Source organism: Staurois parvus, unplaced genomic scaffold (genome assembly GCF_062004578.1).
Source record: "Staurois parvus isolate SC_StPar_1 unplaced genomic scaffold, SC_StPar_1.0 ptg000056l, whole genome shotgun sequence".
Lineage (NCBI taxonomy): Eukaryota > Metazoa > Chordata > Amphibia > Anura > Ranidae > Staurois > Staurois parvus.
Genome location: NW_028317852.1, coordinates 10,259,061 through 10,279,539, shown reverse-complemented (window position 1 = coordinate 10,279,539; position 20,479 = coordinate 10,259,061). Strand labels below are relative to the sequence as shown.

The window sequence follows — 20,479 nt, the reverse complement described above, 5'->3', positions numbered from 1 at the left end:
ATATAAATAGCCCTAATGAGAAGCACGTGGCTTTTTTGGACTGTGGGGAACAAATTAGCCTCCTTTGCCTCTGGAATATTGATCTTAGGTGGATATTTGAATCTGGCCTCAATTGAACCCATGGGCCTCTCGGATCATAACCATATCATGATGACTCTTGCGCTTTCGTACCACATACATACCCACAAAACCTGCAGGTTCAACCCTTCATTGCTTTAGGATTTACCCACATAACAAGCACTCCACACTGCGCTACAGGACTACTCTTACAACAATACTGCAGAGATCTCCCCTCTCACGTTGTGGGAGTCTCATAAAAGTGTAATTTGGGGCGAATGTCTTTCTTTAGCAACTAAAAACTTACATAAGCAATCTCTACCTCAATCAGCCTTAACCGAACTTACCTTGGCCCACAAATTACTCCTAGAAGAAATAGAGGGACAGATCCGACATAGTTTTGCACTTAGTCATACATTTTTCTATGAACATGCCAATAAATCAGGTAAACTCTTGGCCAAAATGATACAGGCTAAAAGGGCAGGACTCACAATTCACACAATTCGTAGCAGCAGAGGTCAGACATTCCAGAAAACAGAGGATATAGCTCACCAGTTCCTAACATACTACCAGACACTTTATAACCTGAAACCTACCTGTGAATTTGACAATCAAAATGAACACAGACAGCACCTCATTTCACAATACCTGACTAAAAGTGGTATGTCAGGTATTTCTGCCCAAACCGCAACAGCCCTGCTTCTTACTGCAGAAGAACTGGGACAGGCCATAAAATCCTCCAAACTAGGGAAGAGCCCTGGCCCAGACGGCTTAACAATACACTATAAGAGCTTCCTGGATACCTTAGCACCCTATTGACTTTCAGCTTTTAATTCCCTTACAGGTGGTCAGACCCTGTCGCCACATATGCTGGATGCCAACATTACAGTCATCCCCAAGAAAGGGAAAGACCCTTCCCAGGTTACAAATTATAGACCTCTCTCTACTTATTGTAGACTTGAAATTATACACCAAAATCTTAGCTGCGAGACTTCTCCCTTAATACCCCTGGGCCAAGTGGGCTTCACCCCAGGTACAGAGGCTCGTGATAATACCGTAAAAGCCCTTAACATTCACCATTGGCTTACCAGCAACTCCTGTCCTGGCTTTTTCCTGTCCATGGACGCTGAGAAGGCGTTCAACAGGGTGGCATGGTATTTCATGAAGGCAGTCCTCTCAGGGATTGGCCTAGGTAAGGGTATGCACTCAAGAATCTCTGCCCTTGGCTCCATGCCACAAAGAGTGAAAAGTAAATGGCCACCTGTCGAACGCCTTCCCTAATACTAACGGAACACGACAGGGCTGCCCTCTCTCCCTGATCCTTTTTACCCTTGAACCCTTCTTGCAATGTATCCACTCTAATCCTGATATTCAACAATAATGTTCTGCAGGCCAAGAATATAAAACGGCAGCATACGCCGACGAAATACTTTTGTTTCTTACAAACCCCCACACTACATTTTTGAACCTACTACGTGATCTTAAATCCTATGGTGAGATTTCCAATTTCAAGGTGAATATCTCAAAATCCTTTGCCCTTAATATCTCACTACCTTTGGATTTGGTAACCAAATGCCAAGACAGCTTCCCCTTTATTTGGCGAACGACTTCGATAACATATTTAGGCATCCTGCTCCACACCAATGTAGCAAAATGCTATACTCGAAACATTTTGCCTCTTTTGACATCCTTCCAGCAAGATATTAAGACATGGGATAGACCTGGTTTTTGTGGTTTGAGAGGGCTGCTTTTAAAAATGACAGCACTCGCCTGGATATTGTATGTTATGCAAACGATTCCTATTTGGTTACCAAACTCATTTCTTGAGAACCTACATAGCCTGATAAACTCTCTTTCATTTGGAATAAAATGACCTCCACGAATTAGTTTGAGACACTTGACCCGCTAAAAGAACAAAGGCGGCATTGGCCTCCTTAATTTTAAAAGCTATTACCAGGCATGCCATTTAGTATGATTGGTGGACCGGCATGTTCACGGACAGACTAAGGACTGGATTTCCTTGGAACAGGCCTTCTTGGCAATGGTCCCATGGAATATGCAATCTCTACCAGACCGCCCCCTAAGAGGCCACCTGCTTATTGCTGCAACCCATCACTGCTTCTGGGCGCTCTGCAACACCTCTACACTATCCTCTATCCCTGGGCCAATGATCTCGATTTTTCAGAACCCTGCATTCCCACCGGGACATTGTCCAGTCTTCTGGCAAAAATGATATTTTCATCAGAGTCCCAGGGCTGGTGACTTCTTTGCTGGAGGAACGTTCATTTCTCGGCAGCTCCTCTCATCCTGGATAGATGGGACAACTTTCCCGGCCTGGCCATATTTACAAACGTGTTCTTTTTTGATTCACACAGGCAGAAGGGAGGCAGTCAAACGATCTACTACCCCTTTTGAAGACCTCTGTTCGCTCCACTCGCCGCAACAACACCTCATCTCCTCGGTTTATCTAATCTTGACAGCATAGGACTACTCTAACCCAGACATAGCTATGAAAGCGTGGAATAATGACTTGCCCCAGCTCCTCTCAGAGCAGGAATGGGAAGCTGTGAGTCCGACAACCCATAAGGGTTCGTTCAATGTGACTGTACAAGAACATTGTTACAAGGCGGATTCCAGGTGGTATAGAGCGCCACCGTTGGTACGCAAAATGTTGCCCTCTGTGCCAGACAAATGCTTGAGATGCGAAGAGGAGGCAGGATATTTTCTTCATGTCTGGTGTAGTTGTCCTTGTATCCAACTCTACTGGCAACAAGTTCACGATGTTGTCTCTAGAGTGGTCTTATATCCCTTGGAATTCACACCAGCTCAGTTGAACTCTGTCATGCACGGCTCATATACAAAATCCCTGCCCATGAACTTAATTAACTTGGCGAGACAATGCATCCCTGTCTATTGGACACAGACAACGATTCCTTCCATGAGGTTCCTTCTAGATTGCAAGCTCGAAAGAGCAGGGCCCTCGAAACCCCTTGTGTATCGTTTTGTTACTGTATTGTCTCATGTACTGTCCCCCACTATAATGTACAGCGCTGAGCAAACCTTTTGGCGCTATATAAATACTGTATAATAATAATAATAATAATAATAATGGGAGACTTGTGACTTGAGCAGCTGAAATGGAGGAACTAATATCTATCTCTAAAGAGCTTATGATAAAATACTACACGACCTGGGCTTGTTGGATGGACTTTGTGCCCATGGAGGAATACAAAACTGCGCTGGCCTGCCATTGAGGGCTGATTCCTCATACCCTCTACAGGACCACCATGATGACAGACTCAGGCTTGATTGGTTGATAGCAGATGGAATGGAACCTACACCGATTCTTGAAGTGGAGATCCCCCACATGCTCTGTCCTCTCTGAACACACTCCCCACCACTATCTTTATCCCCTCCCCTTTTACCATCTCCCATTTCCACTCCTCCCCCCTCCCACATTTTTTTTCTCTCTCTCATTTCTCCTTTCTGCTGTCCTCTTCTTTTCCTTTCACGCATCTTACCTTTCTTACTTATCTTTCCCCTTTCTCTCTTGAGCTACTCACTTGCTCAGTGGAAGTCTGTAATTTTACTTCTATACTATTTTAATTCTATACTATATATACTACAAGCATTCAATTTAGTCTCCATAAAGAAGAGACGTTTGAAAGAAGGTATAATATCAATATAAAAAATACCTCAATGGTGATTCTAACAAAGAGTAAAACTATTCAGTTTCACAGAGCTTAAGAAAACACCGTGCCACTCAATGAAAGAGGAGAAACAGTTTAACCTAAAACTGCATAGGGGGTACTTCACTGTAAAAATGTGGAACTCCCTTCCACAATCAGTGGTGTCAGTTGGAATTTTCAATAGTTTAAAAATACTCCTAGATGGGCATCTTAGAGAACACAATATGCAGAGACATTGGAAATGGCATTGACAAAACACACACAGCTTGAACTGGAAGGACTGGTGTCTATTCAATCTTACCAACTATGTATGCCTACTCCAACTCCTGAAGAAGACTGAATTCGAAAAGCCTATCCCACATGGAATGATTTGTTCATGACAACAGCTGATTCATTATGGTTTCCGTGTTTGACCGGGAGTGGTTAGGCGATATTTACAGTATGTCTTTATGCTTGTTAGTATACTTATTATAGCAGCATTTGTTTTTTTACTACAGGACTCGGTTTTTCAATATTTTGGAAGAAAAAGTCCTTTTTTTTGGCACATGAAAACTTTAAAAAAATATAAATGAAGCTGAGAGTTTAGATTTTTTCTAATCTGCCAAACCTAACAAAGAACTTTAAAAAAGAGATGGGAGGTTAACTTTGTAAAATGTTCTAAAAATAATAATAAAATATCAGCTGCAATTGGATAATCTTGATAAAGATTCAACAGATACAGATCCAATTGGCTCCTCTACAAACACATGCATTGCGCGCTTAGCTTGACAATAAACTTAAAGAACAGTCAGAACATTTCAATAAACAGGTCCTAATTAAAAAGGAGAAACATTTTTGGCACGTTAAATTAGCATTTACAGAATGCAAAGCCTACATATGGTTGAATTGATAAGGCAGAAATAGACAACAATAATAGAACAGCTGCACTGTACATGGACCATGAGAATGCAGTATATTCACCTTCCGGCTCTTCCTCTCTTTCTGCGTCTTTACAGGTTTTACATCCTGACAACAATAAAAGTATGCATTAGAATAGAAGACGATACAAGGGCGATGGGTTCACAATTGCAAAAAGCATATAATGGATTAGCACAATTAATCTTTGTCACATTTGTCCAATTACATGGGGTCAGGTAACATACATAGAGATGGCATACCTCATTCTAACACTAGTCGCATCACTAATTTGTCCCATAGTCACATGGATGTACAGGGTTCCCCATCCTTAGGGGCTATCCCTAAAAAGTAATTTCTTCAGGCATTCTGATCACTTCTTTTTCAGGCCAGTGTCAAATGGAGCACTTGGTCCACACTTGGGGGGGGGGGGGGGGCATAGAAGCATTTGTGAAAAAATTATACCCAGCCAAAGCAGATTAGAAGTAATTAATCGGTCATTCCAGCAACTTGCCCTCAAGGAAATTTATATACTGTCCCTTGAAATAAGTTTTTCTGGACAAATTTGTAGTGTTAAAGGATCTCCAATTATATGCACCCAAATTAATTTTCTGGTATACGATAAGAAATCTCAGAATCAATCTCAAGACAATGCTATTGATGGGTCCAATACTCCACTGTTGACTTCAAAGTCTTTTAGTGATTTGGCTCTAATATTAAAATGAGAATGAACCCATGGATCCTATTGACCAGATTGACCTAGATAAAATGCTATCGGATATTTCCAATTTGACTAATATCCCTGTTGAATCCTTAACCACATAAGGACAACCTAGCCGCATTTTACTGCTATTGGACAGCTCGTTCAGGGCCAGTACCCGTACGTTGCTCTCTTCTTCCTTCTTCAGGGCCCGTGCACACTTGCCCCTTCCGCCACCGACTCCCACTGTGATTGGACACTGTGGGATTTTGTCAGCAAGTTTTGGCCAATGATTCATGGCTTAGACTTGCTGTTCAGCTGTGTCCAATCACAGCCCAGAGTCTGTAGACAGACACTCTAAAAATGGAAAGCAAAGCAAGGAGAAGAAACAAACTAATTTTTAGTTAACTGTAGCACACATTAACACTTGTTAGTCACACACTTAACCCTTGATTACCCCAAGATGTTAACCCCCTTCCCAGCCAGTGTCATTAGTACAGTGTATAGTATTATCACTGTATTAGTCTCACTGATGTCAGTGTCAGGTAGTCTACCTCCCACCCAGTGTCAGTTATTGTCAGATTACCAGCTGTCACTTTAAGTCACTGATCATAGCCATTACTGGTATAAAAAATTAAATGAATAAAAATTCCAATATATATAAGGAACACTTTGAAAACACATCAGATCTTAATTGAGAAAAATATCATTCTGGATATCTGTATTGATATGGACTGGATAATGTGCTAGGAACGCAAGGATGCCCCATCATTTGATGGAAATGAATTCTCAACCTACAGAGGACTGAATTCAAAGACACCCTGAAAATCAAAGTGGAAAAATGATGCCGCTGGCTATTCCATTTTGCTGAAATTTCATTGCAGCAATAAAATGGAACTCAGTATTTTGTATGGCCCCCACGTGCGTGCATGTATGCATGCCTGACAATGTCAGGTATGCTCCTAATGAGACGACAGATGGTGTCCTGGGGTATTTCCTCCAAGATCTGGACCAGGGCATCACTGAGCTCCTGAACAGTCTGAGGTGCAACCTGGAGGTGTCGGATGGACTGAAATATGATATCCCAGAGGTGTCCTATTGGATTTAGGCCAGGCGAGCATGGGGGCCATTCAATGGTATCAATACCTTCATCCTCCAGGAACTGCCTGCATACTCTCTCCACATGAGGCCGGGGATTGCCGTGCACCAGGATGAACCCAGGACCCACTGGACCAGTGTAGGGTCTGACAATGGACACAAGGATTTCACCCGATGCCTAATGGCAGTCAGGGTGCCATTGTCTAGTCTGCAGAGGTCTGTGTGTCCCTCCATGGATATGCCTCCCCAGACCATCACTGACCTACCACCAAATTGGTCATGCTGAATGATGTTACAGGCAGCATAATATTCTCCAAGGCTTCTCCAGACCCTTTCACATCTGTCACATGTGCTCAGGGTGAACCTGCTGTGAAAAGCACAGGGTGCCAGTGGGGGCCTGCCAATTCTGGTGTTCAATGGCAAATGCCAATCAAGTTCTATGGTGCTGGGTAGTGAGCACAGGGCCCACTAGAGGACATCAGGCCCTCAGGCCACCCTCATGAAGTCTGTTTCTGATTGTTTGGTCAGAGACAGTCACACCAGTGGCCTGCTGGAGGTAATTTTTTAGGTCTCTGGCAGTGCTCATCCTGTTCCTCCTTGCACATAGGAGCAGATACCGGTTCTGATGGGTTAAGGACCTTCTATGGCCCTGTCCAGCTTTCCTAGAGTAACTTCCTGTCTCCTGCAATGCTCCTCCTTCATGCTCTTGAGACTGTGCTGGGACACATGGCAAACCTTCTGGCAATGGCACGTATTGATGTGCCATCCTGGAGGAGTTGAACTGTCAGTGCAATCACTGTAGGGTCCAGGTATCGTCTTTTGCTACCAGTAGTGACACTGACCTCAGCCAAATGCAAAACTAGTGAAAAACAGTCAGAAAAGAGGAGTAGGGAAAAAAATGTCAGTGCCTCCACCTGTAAAACCATTCCTGGTTTGGGGATCGCCTCACTGTTGCCCATCTAGTGCTCCTGTTAATTTCATTAACACTAATGCTGTTGAAACTGATTAACAACCCCCTCTGCTACGTAACCGACTAGATCAATATCCCAGGAGTTTAATTTACTTGATGCTACACTCTAATTAAAAAGTGTTCCTTTAATAATTTTGAGCAGTGTATATATATATATATATATATATATATATATATATACACATATACACACACACACACACACACACACACACACACACACACCATAGTTTGTAGATGCTATAGCTTTCACAGAAACCATTTATTGGGATTTTTTTTTTAACAGACATGTAGTGGAGTACATTTTGGCCTAAATTTATGAAATTAAATTTTTTAAATTTTATATTGGATAGGTTTTATAGCAGAAAGTAAAAAGAGGTGTTTTTTTTTATTTTCTGTTTATTTAAATGATAGAATAAAAAAATAAAAATCCCAGTGTTGCATGACTATGCAATTACATTACATTGAGTTTATATAGCGCCAAAGGGTTTGCTCAGCGCTGTACAATAGAGGGGGGGGGGGCAATACATGAAACAGTACAGCAACTATAAACAGCACACGAGGGGTTAGAGGGCCCTACTCTTTCGAGCTTACAATCTAGGAGGGAGGGGGTAGTGGTACAGGAGGAAGTGGCTGTGGGGGATGGAGTGGTAGGAGGAATAAAGGAGAACTGCTGTTAGGTGAGGGTGGGGTAGACTTCCCTGAAGAGGTGGGTTTTCAGGGAGTGCCAATTAAAGTAGCGCAGTGTTAAATAGCAAAAAAAGGCCTGGTCATGAATGTAGTTAAACCTTCCGGAGCTCAAGTAGTTAAAAGAGAAATCTCAAAAATTTCCATTTCCAAGTGTTAACTCGAATGCTGCCGCCTTTCTTTAAAATGTAACCTCCTCAAGCTGGTACAAGCCCATCTGAAGTTTACCTATGAACATCTAAATGAATCAGAGAAGGTTTGGGAGAAAGTGCTGTGATCACATGAGACCAAAATTCAGCTCTTTGGCATTAACTTGACTCGCCGCATTTGGAGAAAGAAAAATGCTGACTATGACCCTAAGAACAGTGTCCCTATAGTCAAGCACTAGGGTGGAAACATTATGCTTTGGGACTGTTTCTCTGCTAAAGATACAGGCCGACTTTGCCACATTGAGGGGTCAATGGATGGGGCCATGTATTGTAATATCTTGGATGAGAACCTTCTTCCCTCAGCCAAAACACTGAAGATGGGTCGTGGATGGGTCTTCCAGCATGACAATGACCCATAACATACCATCAAGGCAACAAAGGAGTGGCTCAAGAAGAAGCACATTAGATCTTGGAGTGGCCTAGCCAGTCTCCAGACCTTAATCCTATAGAAAATGTATGAACAGAACTTAAACTTCGAGTTGCCAAGTGACAGCCAAGAAACCTTAAGGATTTAGAGAAGATCTGTAAAGAAGAGTGGACCAAAATCCCTCTTCAGCTGTGCAAACCTGGTAACCAACTACAAGAAACGTCTTACCTCTGTGCCTGCCAACAAGAGTTTCACCACCAAGTACTAAGTCATGTTTTGCTTGGGGATCAAATTATTTTACTCACTGAACTGCAACTCAATTTATAACATTTGTATCATGTGTTTTTTCTGGATTTTTGGTTGATATTTTGTCTCTATCATTTCAAATACACCTACTATAAAAATTATAGACCCTTCATTTCTTTGTAAGTGGGCAAACTTAAAAAATTTGCAGGGGATCAAATAATTATTTTCCCCACTGTAATTGTATACTAACCTGGTGGACTTTTTTAATTCTTCAGTTTATCTTTTTGGGGTATCTCCCACAATCTTGGTGCATGCTCCCCAGCTCCCTGACAGTGGCAGATTTTGTGAGCTATTTTGGAGGGATGGAGCTTTATGTTTTTATACTGTGGCTGTTTCAACACACGTAAACACTATGTAAGTCCTGACATTTTTGGAGACCCACATTAAGGCTCCCTGCACACTAGCGGTTTTTAAGCTAAAAAAAAAATATTTTCTGTTCCTAAATGTGGCAGCTTGAAAAATGCTACTAGCCTAAACTGGTGGGCATAGACACACAGGATAACACTATTTAGTTTCTAGAAAAAAGGCTAATAACAGTTTCTAGGAGAATAAAATAATGCTAGTATGCATGGAGCCTAAAGGCTGGGTGATTATTGTATTCTTGTCTTGTCATGTTGGAAGGTAAACCTTCTTCCCACTGACACTTTTTGATAGAGGGTAGCATATTTTCCTCATGAATTGGATGTTATTTTGCCCTATCCATCTTTCTTTCTATCCTGACAAGTGCTCTAGTCTCAAATGCTGGTGAAACACCCCCATAACAGGATATTACCACCTGCATGCTTTACTGCTGGAATGGTGTTATTTGTATGGTAAGCTGTATTGGATTTCCACCTGATATATTGTTTAGTGTTGAGGCCAAATCATTCAATTTTAGTCTCATCTGACCAGAACACCTTTTTCCATGTGGCCTCAGAATCTCCAAGGTGCATTTTGTCAAAGCTCAGTCATGACTGCATGTGGCCTTTGAGGAGTGGCTTTTTTTTTTTTCAACCTTCCCAAACAAGCTACTGTTGTGGAGAATTTGTGATATCGTTGCTACATGCACACAATGACCACTCTGTCATAAATTCCTGCAACTGCTTCAGAGTTTTTGTAGGCCTCTTGGTAGCCTCTCTGACCAGTTTCCTCCTGGCTCTTTCATCCAGTTTGGAGCAGCGTCCTGAGCCAGGGAGGGTCTTTGTTGTACCAAATACCTTCCACTTCTTAATAAGACTTCACTGTGCTTCTAGGCATTGATAAAGTCTTTGAAAATGTTTTGTATCCATCTCCTGACTTGTGCCTATCCACAACTTTATCCTGGAGATCTTTTGACAGTGCCTTGCCACCCATAGTTGTTTCAGTTGCACTATCAGGGACTGAAATGGTCCAGGAAAGCTCTTTTCATGCTGAGCTAATCAACATGACCACAGCTGATAACGATTGAAAGTCAAGTGGTATTGTGTGTCAATGAGAGGGTAATTAGCTACACCGGATTTAGTTTACAAGTCATTTTAGGAAGGGGTGATCCCTTTTTCCAAGACAGTGATACGGTTTTTCATTTTTTTGTTAATTTTTCTGGCATGTTGGTGATATATCTTTCACTAGGATGTTATATGTTGCAGAGTAACTACAGCTCGATAAAACAAAAACTGTATGCCCTCATTTCAGACCGCAAAGCAACAAAATGTGATTATATTAAGGGGGGGGGGAAATTATTTTCTATACCTACTGTATATTGCAGATGTATGACTACACCAACTCCTGAAGAAGAATACATTTGAAATGCATTGTTTATCCCACATGGAATGATTTGTTCATCTGGTTTCCATATGTGAACTGAAGTGGTTAGGTGATATTTATGTCTAGATGAGTGTGGTAGTATACCTATTATTGCAGCCATTCTTTTTTTAACTATATGACTATATGATTTTGCAAAAAAATAAAATAAACAAAATACAAAGTTGTTATACGTTTTAGTTTATGCCTTAAAAGCAAAGTTCACCAAGCAGAATTTCTAATTCTAAAGAATCCTAATGTATTTTCTGCCAAAGCCATCCCAATGTGCTTATCTCTCAATTAACTAGTCTACGGCAGCCTTGAATCGGCACCTTATTTTCACATTTCAAAAGATGCATCCTAAGCTGCTGGCTTCCTGTAGCATCCAGTGACAATCTAACTTTATATCCCATCATGCACTGCCTTACTCCAGCACAGAATAGGATATGTTTCAAGCCTCTGGACCACCCTCATTACTCTACACCTCTTTTTATTTCCAACCACTTTCCTACTTTCTCCTTTATACAAGTACATAGGAAGGATGATGGGAGTGCGCAGAAACACTCTGCTGTCATTGTTCTTGTAATCCAGCTCAGAGAGAGTGAGGGGAAAGAGGAGTGCGTGTAATATATATATATTTTTTTTACAGTGTCGGTAATTAAAAGGGCCGGTGCACACAGGAATGCAGCACTGTGCTTATGATGATCACAGTAACGGTGTTTAGTTATATATGTATGGCTGTTTGAACACTACAGTCTGACTGTACCTGTACCCTCGCCAGAAGTGCCAAGCCTGTAAACAAGCTGGGATTCCCAGGACTTACCGAGACTAATTGCAAAGCACTCAGCCTGAGACAAACTATGGGTAGCAGAAACTTTAATTTTAGTCTTGGACCTGCTGCATAGATTTTTAATCGGCTGCACACTCAAAATAAGCAGAAAAAAAAATATCCCCTCTCTGCCTAGACCAAAATGCAATATAAAGAATCCCGGGCTCCCAGGAAGGACAGTAACTCACCTTAGGCTCACCAGTTACGTTAAAAACTGACCATACAATATCTGGACAAACAACTTGCGATTTACCAAAACTATGCAATATGAGGACACACTTAACCCCTCAATTTTTTATCCAACGAGGCAGGACCTTGCAATACATAGTTGTGGCTATATCCAATGATTGTAATCTGTGGTGAGCTTTTAGAGTCATCATGAGAAGTTAGCAACAGTCATTACAAGAGGGGGGAGCATTTGTTCTCATAAGAAATGCTCTTCTTGCATTCTTGTCAGTATCAATAAATACATTTTCATTGCTGAAAATTGGAGTTCTACTCAAATCAATGTGTGGGCATTTTGGCAGTGCGTTTCTCTGTGCATCCTGAACTGGATGTTGTGAAATATAACATATACAGCACACTATATGCAATGAGACAGCATTTAATATCATATGTACAGCGCAGTGTACAGAATGGGACAGCAAGTTATATAGTATGTACAGCAAAGCAGAGATCAGTAGCAGATGATGCAGAGTTTAAAGGACAGTAGTAAGGGATGCAGAGATCACAGGTCATTAGTAAGTGATGCAGAATTCAGAGGTCATTAGTAAGTGAAACAGAGTTTAAAGATCAGTAGTGGTACTCACATTTAGGGTCCTATGCATTTGGGGATGAATGCCTGGAATGCAAAATTCTTCTGTTCCATGAATTTGTCCCTGAATGCACAGTGCCCTTCGTACAGAATTCTGCCCATTTCAGCATGTTACAAATTGTAGACAGAATGCAGACTGTGTGGCTGAATGTGTTTGATCTTGAGAGACTGCAGCCAATCTTGACATCAAAATTGTGTGCAAGGGGACTAAAGGCTCCATTAGATGAATGAAGAGCCCATGCTGAGCTGATTTTTGATGCGTATACACCCACCTTGGAGCTGCATGTAGGCATCCTGTAGAGGTGGATGCAGATGCAGCAGTTGCACAAACACAGTAGCATGTCAAACTCGGTATCTACAGCCAGGAGTGGGTGCACAGATCCGAATGCAGACACTTTGCTTTCATCTATTGCATCCACTCCTGCCCACATGTCAAATTTTTGCATGTCCGTGCAACCACTGTGTCCACATCTACTTCTGTGGGCTGCCTGTGCGCAGCTCCATGGTGAATGCACACACCGCAAAAAAATGGGATGGGTCTCAGCGCTCGTCTGAATGAGCCCTAAATCTGCTAATTGAATCATATGAGCTAGATGGAAGCATGCAAGAGGCCTAAAGTGGCTCATCTCAGTAGAAATTGTAAATGTATATCTGAATCCAGGGGAAAGTGATCAGGGACTTATAAAATCTCTCTTGTGGTCCCTCACTCTCTGTACTGTTTGCTGTCTCTCCTCTCACTCTCAGCGGTCTCCCCCCTCTCTGCTGCCTCTCCTCTATCTCTCTGCTGTCTGTGCCCTCTCTCTCTTACTCTGCTGTCTCTCCTTTCTGTGATCTCTCTTCTTCAGTGATGAGTGTTGTGCAGTGAATATACTGAGTAACACCCGATTTGAAAACATGTGAAACCATGCTACCACCTTCTCAATCCACAGCTCCAACTTGGTGCTCAGACTGTGAGGCTTCTGCTGCCTCTGCGATCCTTAAACCACAGGAGGAAAAGTCAGCACCCAGGATAAATTCAATTAGTGTTCTTCCTTTATTGAATTATATGTATACAGCTGTAAAAAACAGACAGCCAACATGTTTTGACCTCCAGGCTTTAGTCATGGTTGAAGGAAAAAGATATCACAAATATTTAAATAGTAGATAAATGGTCACGTGATCAGGCAAGTCACGTGTGTATAAACACAAAACACAATTAACAAGATCCAAAATAGATTAAAAATGGATTTAAAATGAAAAGCTGCAAAATGCACAAGCCTTTGAAGTGTTAGTAAACCCAGGACCCTGCATTCACTATATCTGGTCTCCTACAGTACACAGAACATGGAAATGCATTTATTTTAGTAAATAGAAACTGCTAAATATGTTTTCTCATCAGCAGTTAGAGCAGTCTTGTGACTTCTATCAGTGTCCAGCAGAGCACTGGTTAAAAGCATATAGGAGGAGGAGTTTTCCTTTCTGCTCTAGGAGGATGCAGAACCCCTGACCTCTGTGCTGATTGGCCCTGTGTTGATCACATGCACTCTCCCGAGAAAAAAAAAAAACCTCTCTAGCTATACGCACCAAACTGAGCATGTGCAGAGTGTCTCCGCACAATACAGTAGGTCTTATCTTCATAAGACTGGGGGACAGGAAGAAGGGGTGGATTAGAGAAGACAGAATCAAACAACATTTTTACACAATGCAGAGGATTAACCCCTTAGGTTCCACAGTGAGTATAACAAGCATGCTTTACTGCATATACAGACTGATTTTACTGTTGTGGGTTTAGGAACGCTTTAAACAATATGTAATTATGTCCAAAAAGGGAATTCCCTAAACGTGAGAAGATATAAAAACTAGACACTGGATGTCACTGCATTGTATTCCTCACCCTTTAACTTTAAAAGTGGCGCAATGCCATAAGCATTTTGGCGCTCACTCTACTATCTTCTTGAGTGTGTATAGAATTTGTTGACACGCATTTTTTTCCTTTTGATGACAGTTATTATTTACAGCTATGTTGTGTATCGATGGGAGCCAAATTTTCACCATCGCTAGTCAATCTTTATATGGGGTAGTGGGAAGAGTTTTTCATTTTTTCCCATGACAATCATTTATTTTTGAGAACTTATTTTGGTACGGTAGTTGTATAAAATGCCTCTTTGTTATTTGGGTTTAGAAAGTGAATTTTGATTTAACAACATTTTTAGGTAATGTCAACACAAATTATTTAAATCTAAAATTTACAAGTTTTTCTGACAATCAGTTTTTTTTTTTAAGTTGCTTTGGAAGGTAGTCCTGATACTCACTGTTATTACCAGTACATATAGGAAACTCTGTGCAGGTATATATCCTGGCTACTAGTTACCACACGGTTCACACTATTAAATCCATCCTGGTGGGAGAGTTTACTAGGGCAAGGAGAAACTGCTCTACAGAAGACTCTCTCTCTAATGAATGACATTATTAAGAGAAAGGCTCTTTTTGAGAGGATACCCTAGGTCAGGGGTAGGCAACCTTAAAGAGGTAGAGATCTATCTGAACAAAATGGGAGAAGTCAAAGATCACTGGGCACAGTGTCGCCCAATTTCACCTCCTCACACTTGAGTTAAACCTTGCCGTACTACCATGTCGCAATCGCATGCACTGCATGGCAATCATGGGTTTAAATCAGGTGGTGAGGAGGCAACATATTGCCTCCTCACCACCTGTCAAACACACTCTGATCAATCTGCAGAGGAGCAGCAGTGCCTGCTGCACTTGTGAATGAGCCCTTAGTTGCATCCGGCAGCAGCACTCTTAGGGCTCGTTCACATGTAAAGTTTGGGGGTGGTAAATCCCTGTGACTGAGTCAGGGTTTTACTGACCCCAATACCTACCCCCTTTTGCTGAAGCAGCAGCCAAAGTTGTACATATGCCGCAGCAGAAATTACACCCCCTATTACTTTTAGTGGGTACTACAGTCTATCAGTTGAGACCCATTCATGTAAACGTGGAAACTTTGCAAATGCCCCATAACTGCATGCTCTTGTAGGGTCCAAGGGGTTAAAGCAGGTGGTGAGAAAGCAAGACACTGCTGCCTGTTTAACCCTTTGTTTGCTGTACTGCACAAGTTTGCAAGGCACTTGTAGAGAGGCCTTATTCACTTGAATGGGTCATGCTTGGCAGGTGCTATGCCCACCAACCATGACAGGGCACAGGAGCCAGAACTACAGAGGAGACATTGGCTTATGCAGCTCTTGCTCCCTACTACAGCTCCAACTTTACAAGTAGTCCCTCTGCTTTACATTCTGTTTGATGCTCTGGGATGGTGGATCAGCAAGCCCTGACCATGATCTACCAGTCACCTGGCTGAGACCTACTGGTAGATCTACTGGTTGCTAACCCCCACCCTAGGTAGTGTATAGCAAGAGGTTAGAGCATTGGAACCCATAAACAGCATGAATGACCTTTTGCTAAACACTAATGTAGCCACACCTAGATCCAAAAACAAAAATAGAAACATTTATCAATGACATAAAGAATTACTTTTGTGACTGCCTATTCTTTAGAGTATAGTTAATCAGTTTGGTAAAGAAAAATGTACCCATTCTTTTTTGCGGATAGTTTGTTACATAGTATTCTATCCAATGAAGCTTGTTTTTTCAGTTGTCGTGATCCCACTTTACGTTCTCTCCTTTCGCCCAGTCATATTTGCTTTAATAGGAAGAGGAAATCTTGGCTGTCATATCCCAGCTCCTTTTGCTGTAGCATAGGTACTTGTAAATATTGTAGAGTACATAGAGCCAATAAAAGTGCTGTTTCATTTGACACGGATGAGGAACATAGAATCCTGCAATACAACTGTGGTTCAGACCATGTTGTGTATTTGGTTTAATGTGCAGCCTGCAGGTTACAACACGTGGGCTACACAATACAACCCTTGCATTTACGCATTGCAGAACACTATTGGTATAAACATTAATGCAAAAAAATATCTCCAATCTGTCCACACACTTCAGGGATATACATACACAAAGAAGATATGTCTTCTTTCTCTTTCTGTATGATTGAGAAAATCTAACCTGCAGATAGAGGAGACCAATATAGCAAACTTTGGCACGTGAAGTGTAACAGATTCAAAAGATACAGACCCACATCCCTGTGGGTTTGAATCACAGATGGGATGTGGATCTTTATCTGAGATAACAATGTTTCCTTTTGTTTTACTCTGATATTTGCTGTGCCTTACCATGCAGTTCCACTAGGGAGAGCTCCTTGTCAGTGAGTTGTGTCACTAGACTTGCTCTGACATTTTTTCAAATGAAAATCTGGTCTGATGCATTTTGCATCTTTTCATTTTTAATACATCTTAATCTATTTTGGATCTTGTGCACTGCGTTTTGTTTTCGATTTGTTTTTGTTTACTTTTAAATGTTTGCGATGTATGTTTATTTCAGCCATGACTAAGGCTACATTCACACTGAGTTAGCTTTTTTCAGGCATTTTTTCAAGTGTTTTTTTTTTTTAGCTGATTTGTAAATATTATAGACATTTTTGCAGGCGTTTTTCATTTAGGCATTTTTTGCTGTGGCCAATAGAAATAGCTGCTGTTTGAGCTGAAACCGCATGAAAATAAATAAATAAATAAAAAAAAAATCGCTCATTCCCACTGCGCAGGTGTTTTCCATTCAAGTCTATGGGGACAAAACGCTCAGATCTGCTTGAAAAGTAGCACAAGTACTTTGACAGGCATTTTGCTACAGGCGACAGTGTGTGAACAGGGGCCATTGCAAATAATGGGATTTTACTTGTTGAGTGTTTCTGATTGTCAAGCTTTGAGCTGAAAAATGCTCAAGTGTGAACAGGGTCTAAGGCCTGAGGGCAGAAATAATGTTAGCGGTTTTTTTTCTTCTTTTTTACAGATGTATACATGTAATTCAATAAAGGAAGACCACTATTTGAATTTATCCCAGGTGCTGACTTTTCCCCCTGTGGTTTAACACCTGCTTTGTCTATTAAAATGGGCTGAATTGCAGACTGATATCTTGCCAGTATTTCAGAAGACCAGGGGTCTTTCCTTTAAAGCAGTGAATGTAACATTCACAAAACATTCCCTGCAGATGAATCTGTTTAGTGTGTTTTAATATACAGTAAATGATTAACCACCAATGAATATTTTGTGAATATCACATTCAGTTCTTTATAAATATAACAGGGGAATAGCTGGGTGTCCTTAAAGTGGAAAGGTGTGGTGCAAAGCACTGCAGCATGTGTTGGGTTGGTGTAGTTAAATAGAATAAATGAATCTTACCAAAGGGAAAGATGCACTACTAAGTGCATAAACAATCACTCATTAATTAGAACCAAATAAACCCAATACATAAAGATGGATATACTTTCATGGTCTACTGCTCACTGTATCCCTGAAGGGAGACAGCCAATTTCAGGTAGAACAAGCATAGTGCACAAATATACTGCATGTAAGGTGGTAGGTTTTTTTACCCATCATCTAGTAGGAATTTTCATAAAAATGGGAACGATTCCCAAGCCTCATTTTCTGGTGATTGCTAAATTCATAATAACTAGCAATGATCATTTTCTAAATACAGGGTCTTACTTTACTAGTATTTACAGTAACTGTTTAATAGCCATAGCTTTACCTTGGCAGGCAATCGCTGTGCTCCACCTTCCATTTTCTTGACATTCTGTAAAATTCTGTGTTGTGTTCCTCTCATATCTAAAGAGCAACAGTATACATTTTGTATAAATATACAAAGCTCTTTGTAGATAAACATTGACAGCATGCATTTGGTATCTTTTACTTGACACATCTTCAATATGAGGTGTATTTGTATCTAAAAGAAGTTTCATACCAAAATAGACAGCTTTTTATTTGATGAAGATCCACCACAACTTTGTGACTAAAGGCTATGTTTCTATTGTTCATAGTGGAAACATCCCTTGTGGACAGACTATAAGTTACAGTTTAAGCTACTTGCACACTGCTCTTTGCAAAAACGCAGTCAAAAAATATGTGCATTTTTGACACATTTTGCACCTGTGAAAAAAGAACTTTCAATTCAAAAAGGCACAACAAAATGCAACCAGATGCATTTTTGCCACGTTTTCCATTAATTTCAATGGGGAGGTGCATTGTTGGCGCAAATGCAGCAAGCAGGGCTTTGAAAAATGCAATGGACCCGCAACTGACTAGTGTGAAGGGTTACATAGGATTCAATAGTCATGTGTTTTTTTTCTTCCACTTTTTTTTTTTTAAGGCAAAACAGAATAAAAACAAATCAGCATGAAAGCACCCAGCTGCTTTTGAAATGGAGCAGTGGGAAAGTAACCTTATTGTTTCCTAACATCAATGAAAACTAATACTAATGGAGAACACCTGATTTGTCTTTATTAAAATGGACTAAAATGCAGAATGACAAATTCCTAGGATTTTAGAAGACCAGGGGGTCATACTTCTAAAAGCAGTAAATGTAACATTCATCAAACATTCTCTGCAGATGAATCTTTCTGTTCACTGGGTGTCCTTGATCAAACACAATCTTTTTGTGCACTGACAGTCTTTGACCAAACACACAATTATAAATACAAAGAAGTAAAATAGGATTTTTGACTTCACAGGCTCTGTGACGGACACAGGCTCTTTAATTATTACAAAGAGGTCATATGCCGCTATCTTCAGGTGATTGGACAAATAAGGAGGGCTGCATGGAGAACCCCCTATACTACCCCTTCCACTCCCAGCTACCCCAGGAAACAGATTTTCCTTGTAAGACAAAAGTCCTATTTAGTTGTACAGAGAATGAAACTGACCCTTCAATTAATACAATAATGCAGTCGAATAGAGGAGTGGGCAACACAGCAAATGTCAACGGGTCAATAAAAAATGCACAGGTTAAGAAAATTTGGCAGACTTGCCCTCCGTTCACATCAAAGCAGATTTTGAAATTGTGCGACTTACAGTGAAGTTGCACGATTTCAAAATGGGGTGACCTGCCGATTTAATTGCGATTTGCAAGACATCTGACACAGATGTCTATGCAAATCGCAACAAGAGTAGTGCATGTACTAGTTTTGAAATTGGTGTGACTCCAACCGCACTTCTATGACTGCTCCAATTACGGACAATAGGGTGCAACTTGGCATGCAATTTGCAACTCACAGGGCATGAAAGTTGCATGCCAAGTCGCATCCAGTGTGAACCAGGGCTTAGACAGCAGCATGTAACACTTACTAAAAAATTGGCATCAGGATTTTTGAATGTCCGCCTGGTTGAACTTAAAAGAAGTATGGCAATTTATTTTTTTTAAATCATACTTACCTAGGTGGATGCATCATCTGTCCGACGCTGCATCTGTCCCCCGCCAGCTCAAAGTGTGAGACCTCAGTGATCACAAGACTGCTGATCACGGATTTCTCACAGCTGCCCTGAGCAGAGAGCAGTGACTGCCAGTCACCCCTGTGTGCCCTGACCCCCCCCCCCCCCCCGTGCCCACTGGAGCAGTAAGCTGTGGAGGAGGAGGGAGCGGCTGGCTCAGGCTCTCAGAACATCACCGAGAGGCTGAGCCAGGTGCCACTTTAAACTCTGGGGTGGATCCCGACTTTAAAGTAGGGATTTTTCCTCAGCCTGGACCAACTGAGTGACATCAGCTGACAGCGGGCTTCAGCCTCCTGTCAGCTGCAAATGGGTCACAGAAGTGCAGAACGAATTGCACTCCTGTGATCCACAGGAGAAGTACAACCAAAAGAGCTCTGGCAGTACTTCTTTAAACATATGAACAGAAGTCTAGGTAGCAGTATTGTAAATCTGAGGAAGAGATGCCTGATGCTGAAAAGCCCATAAAGCATTAACAGATCTGGTGGAATGTGCTTTAACAGAAAAGCGAATAACCTAATACTTCATGCTTTTAAGCCCTAAAGTTGTTTGATTCACCTACCAATGGTGGGACGAAAGTCAGAGACCCCTATGGAAACCTAAAATTTGGCTGGTTCAGTAGGAACCAGTCGAATTTCGATCAGTGTGTGGCTGCCTCTGCTACACAGAGTTCATTATTTTGATTGGTTTCTGTGGAAGGACATTCTGGAAAAAACTTTCTTCAATCAGTGGTTACAGCTGCTG

The 20,479-nt window shown here is 41.3% G+C and overlaps 1 protein-coding gene across 3 annotated transcripts in view; it reads right to left on the bottom strand.

Moving 5' to 3' along the window:
• Positions 1-20,479, bottom strand: part of LOC149469994 (C4b-binding protein alpha chain-like) — a 230,459-nt gene that overhangs the window by 38,391 nt on the left and 171,589 nt on the right. For all 3 annotated transcript variants that reach the window (XR_016311453.1, XM_089668329.1, XM_089668330.1), the window contains exons 13-14: positions 18,003-18,079; positions 4,707-4,751 (exon numbers count right to left, since the gene is read on the bottom strand). Coding sequence is in view for 2 of the 3 variants with exons in the window: in XM_089668329.1 (XP_089524455.1) it covers positions 4,707-4,751; positions 18,003-18,079 (122 nt within the window). In the remaining variant the exon portion in view is untranslated. The remainder of the gene's footprint in view (positions 1-4,706; positions 4,752-18,002; positions 18,080-20,479) is intronic.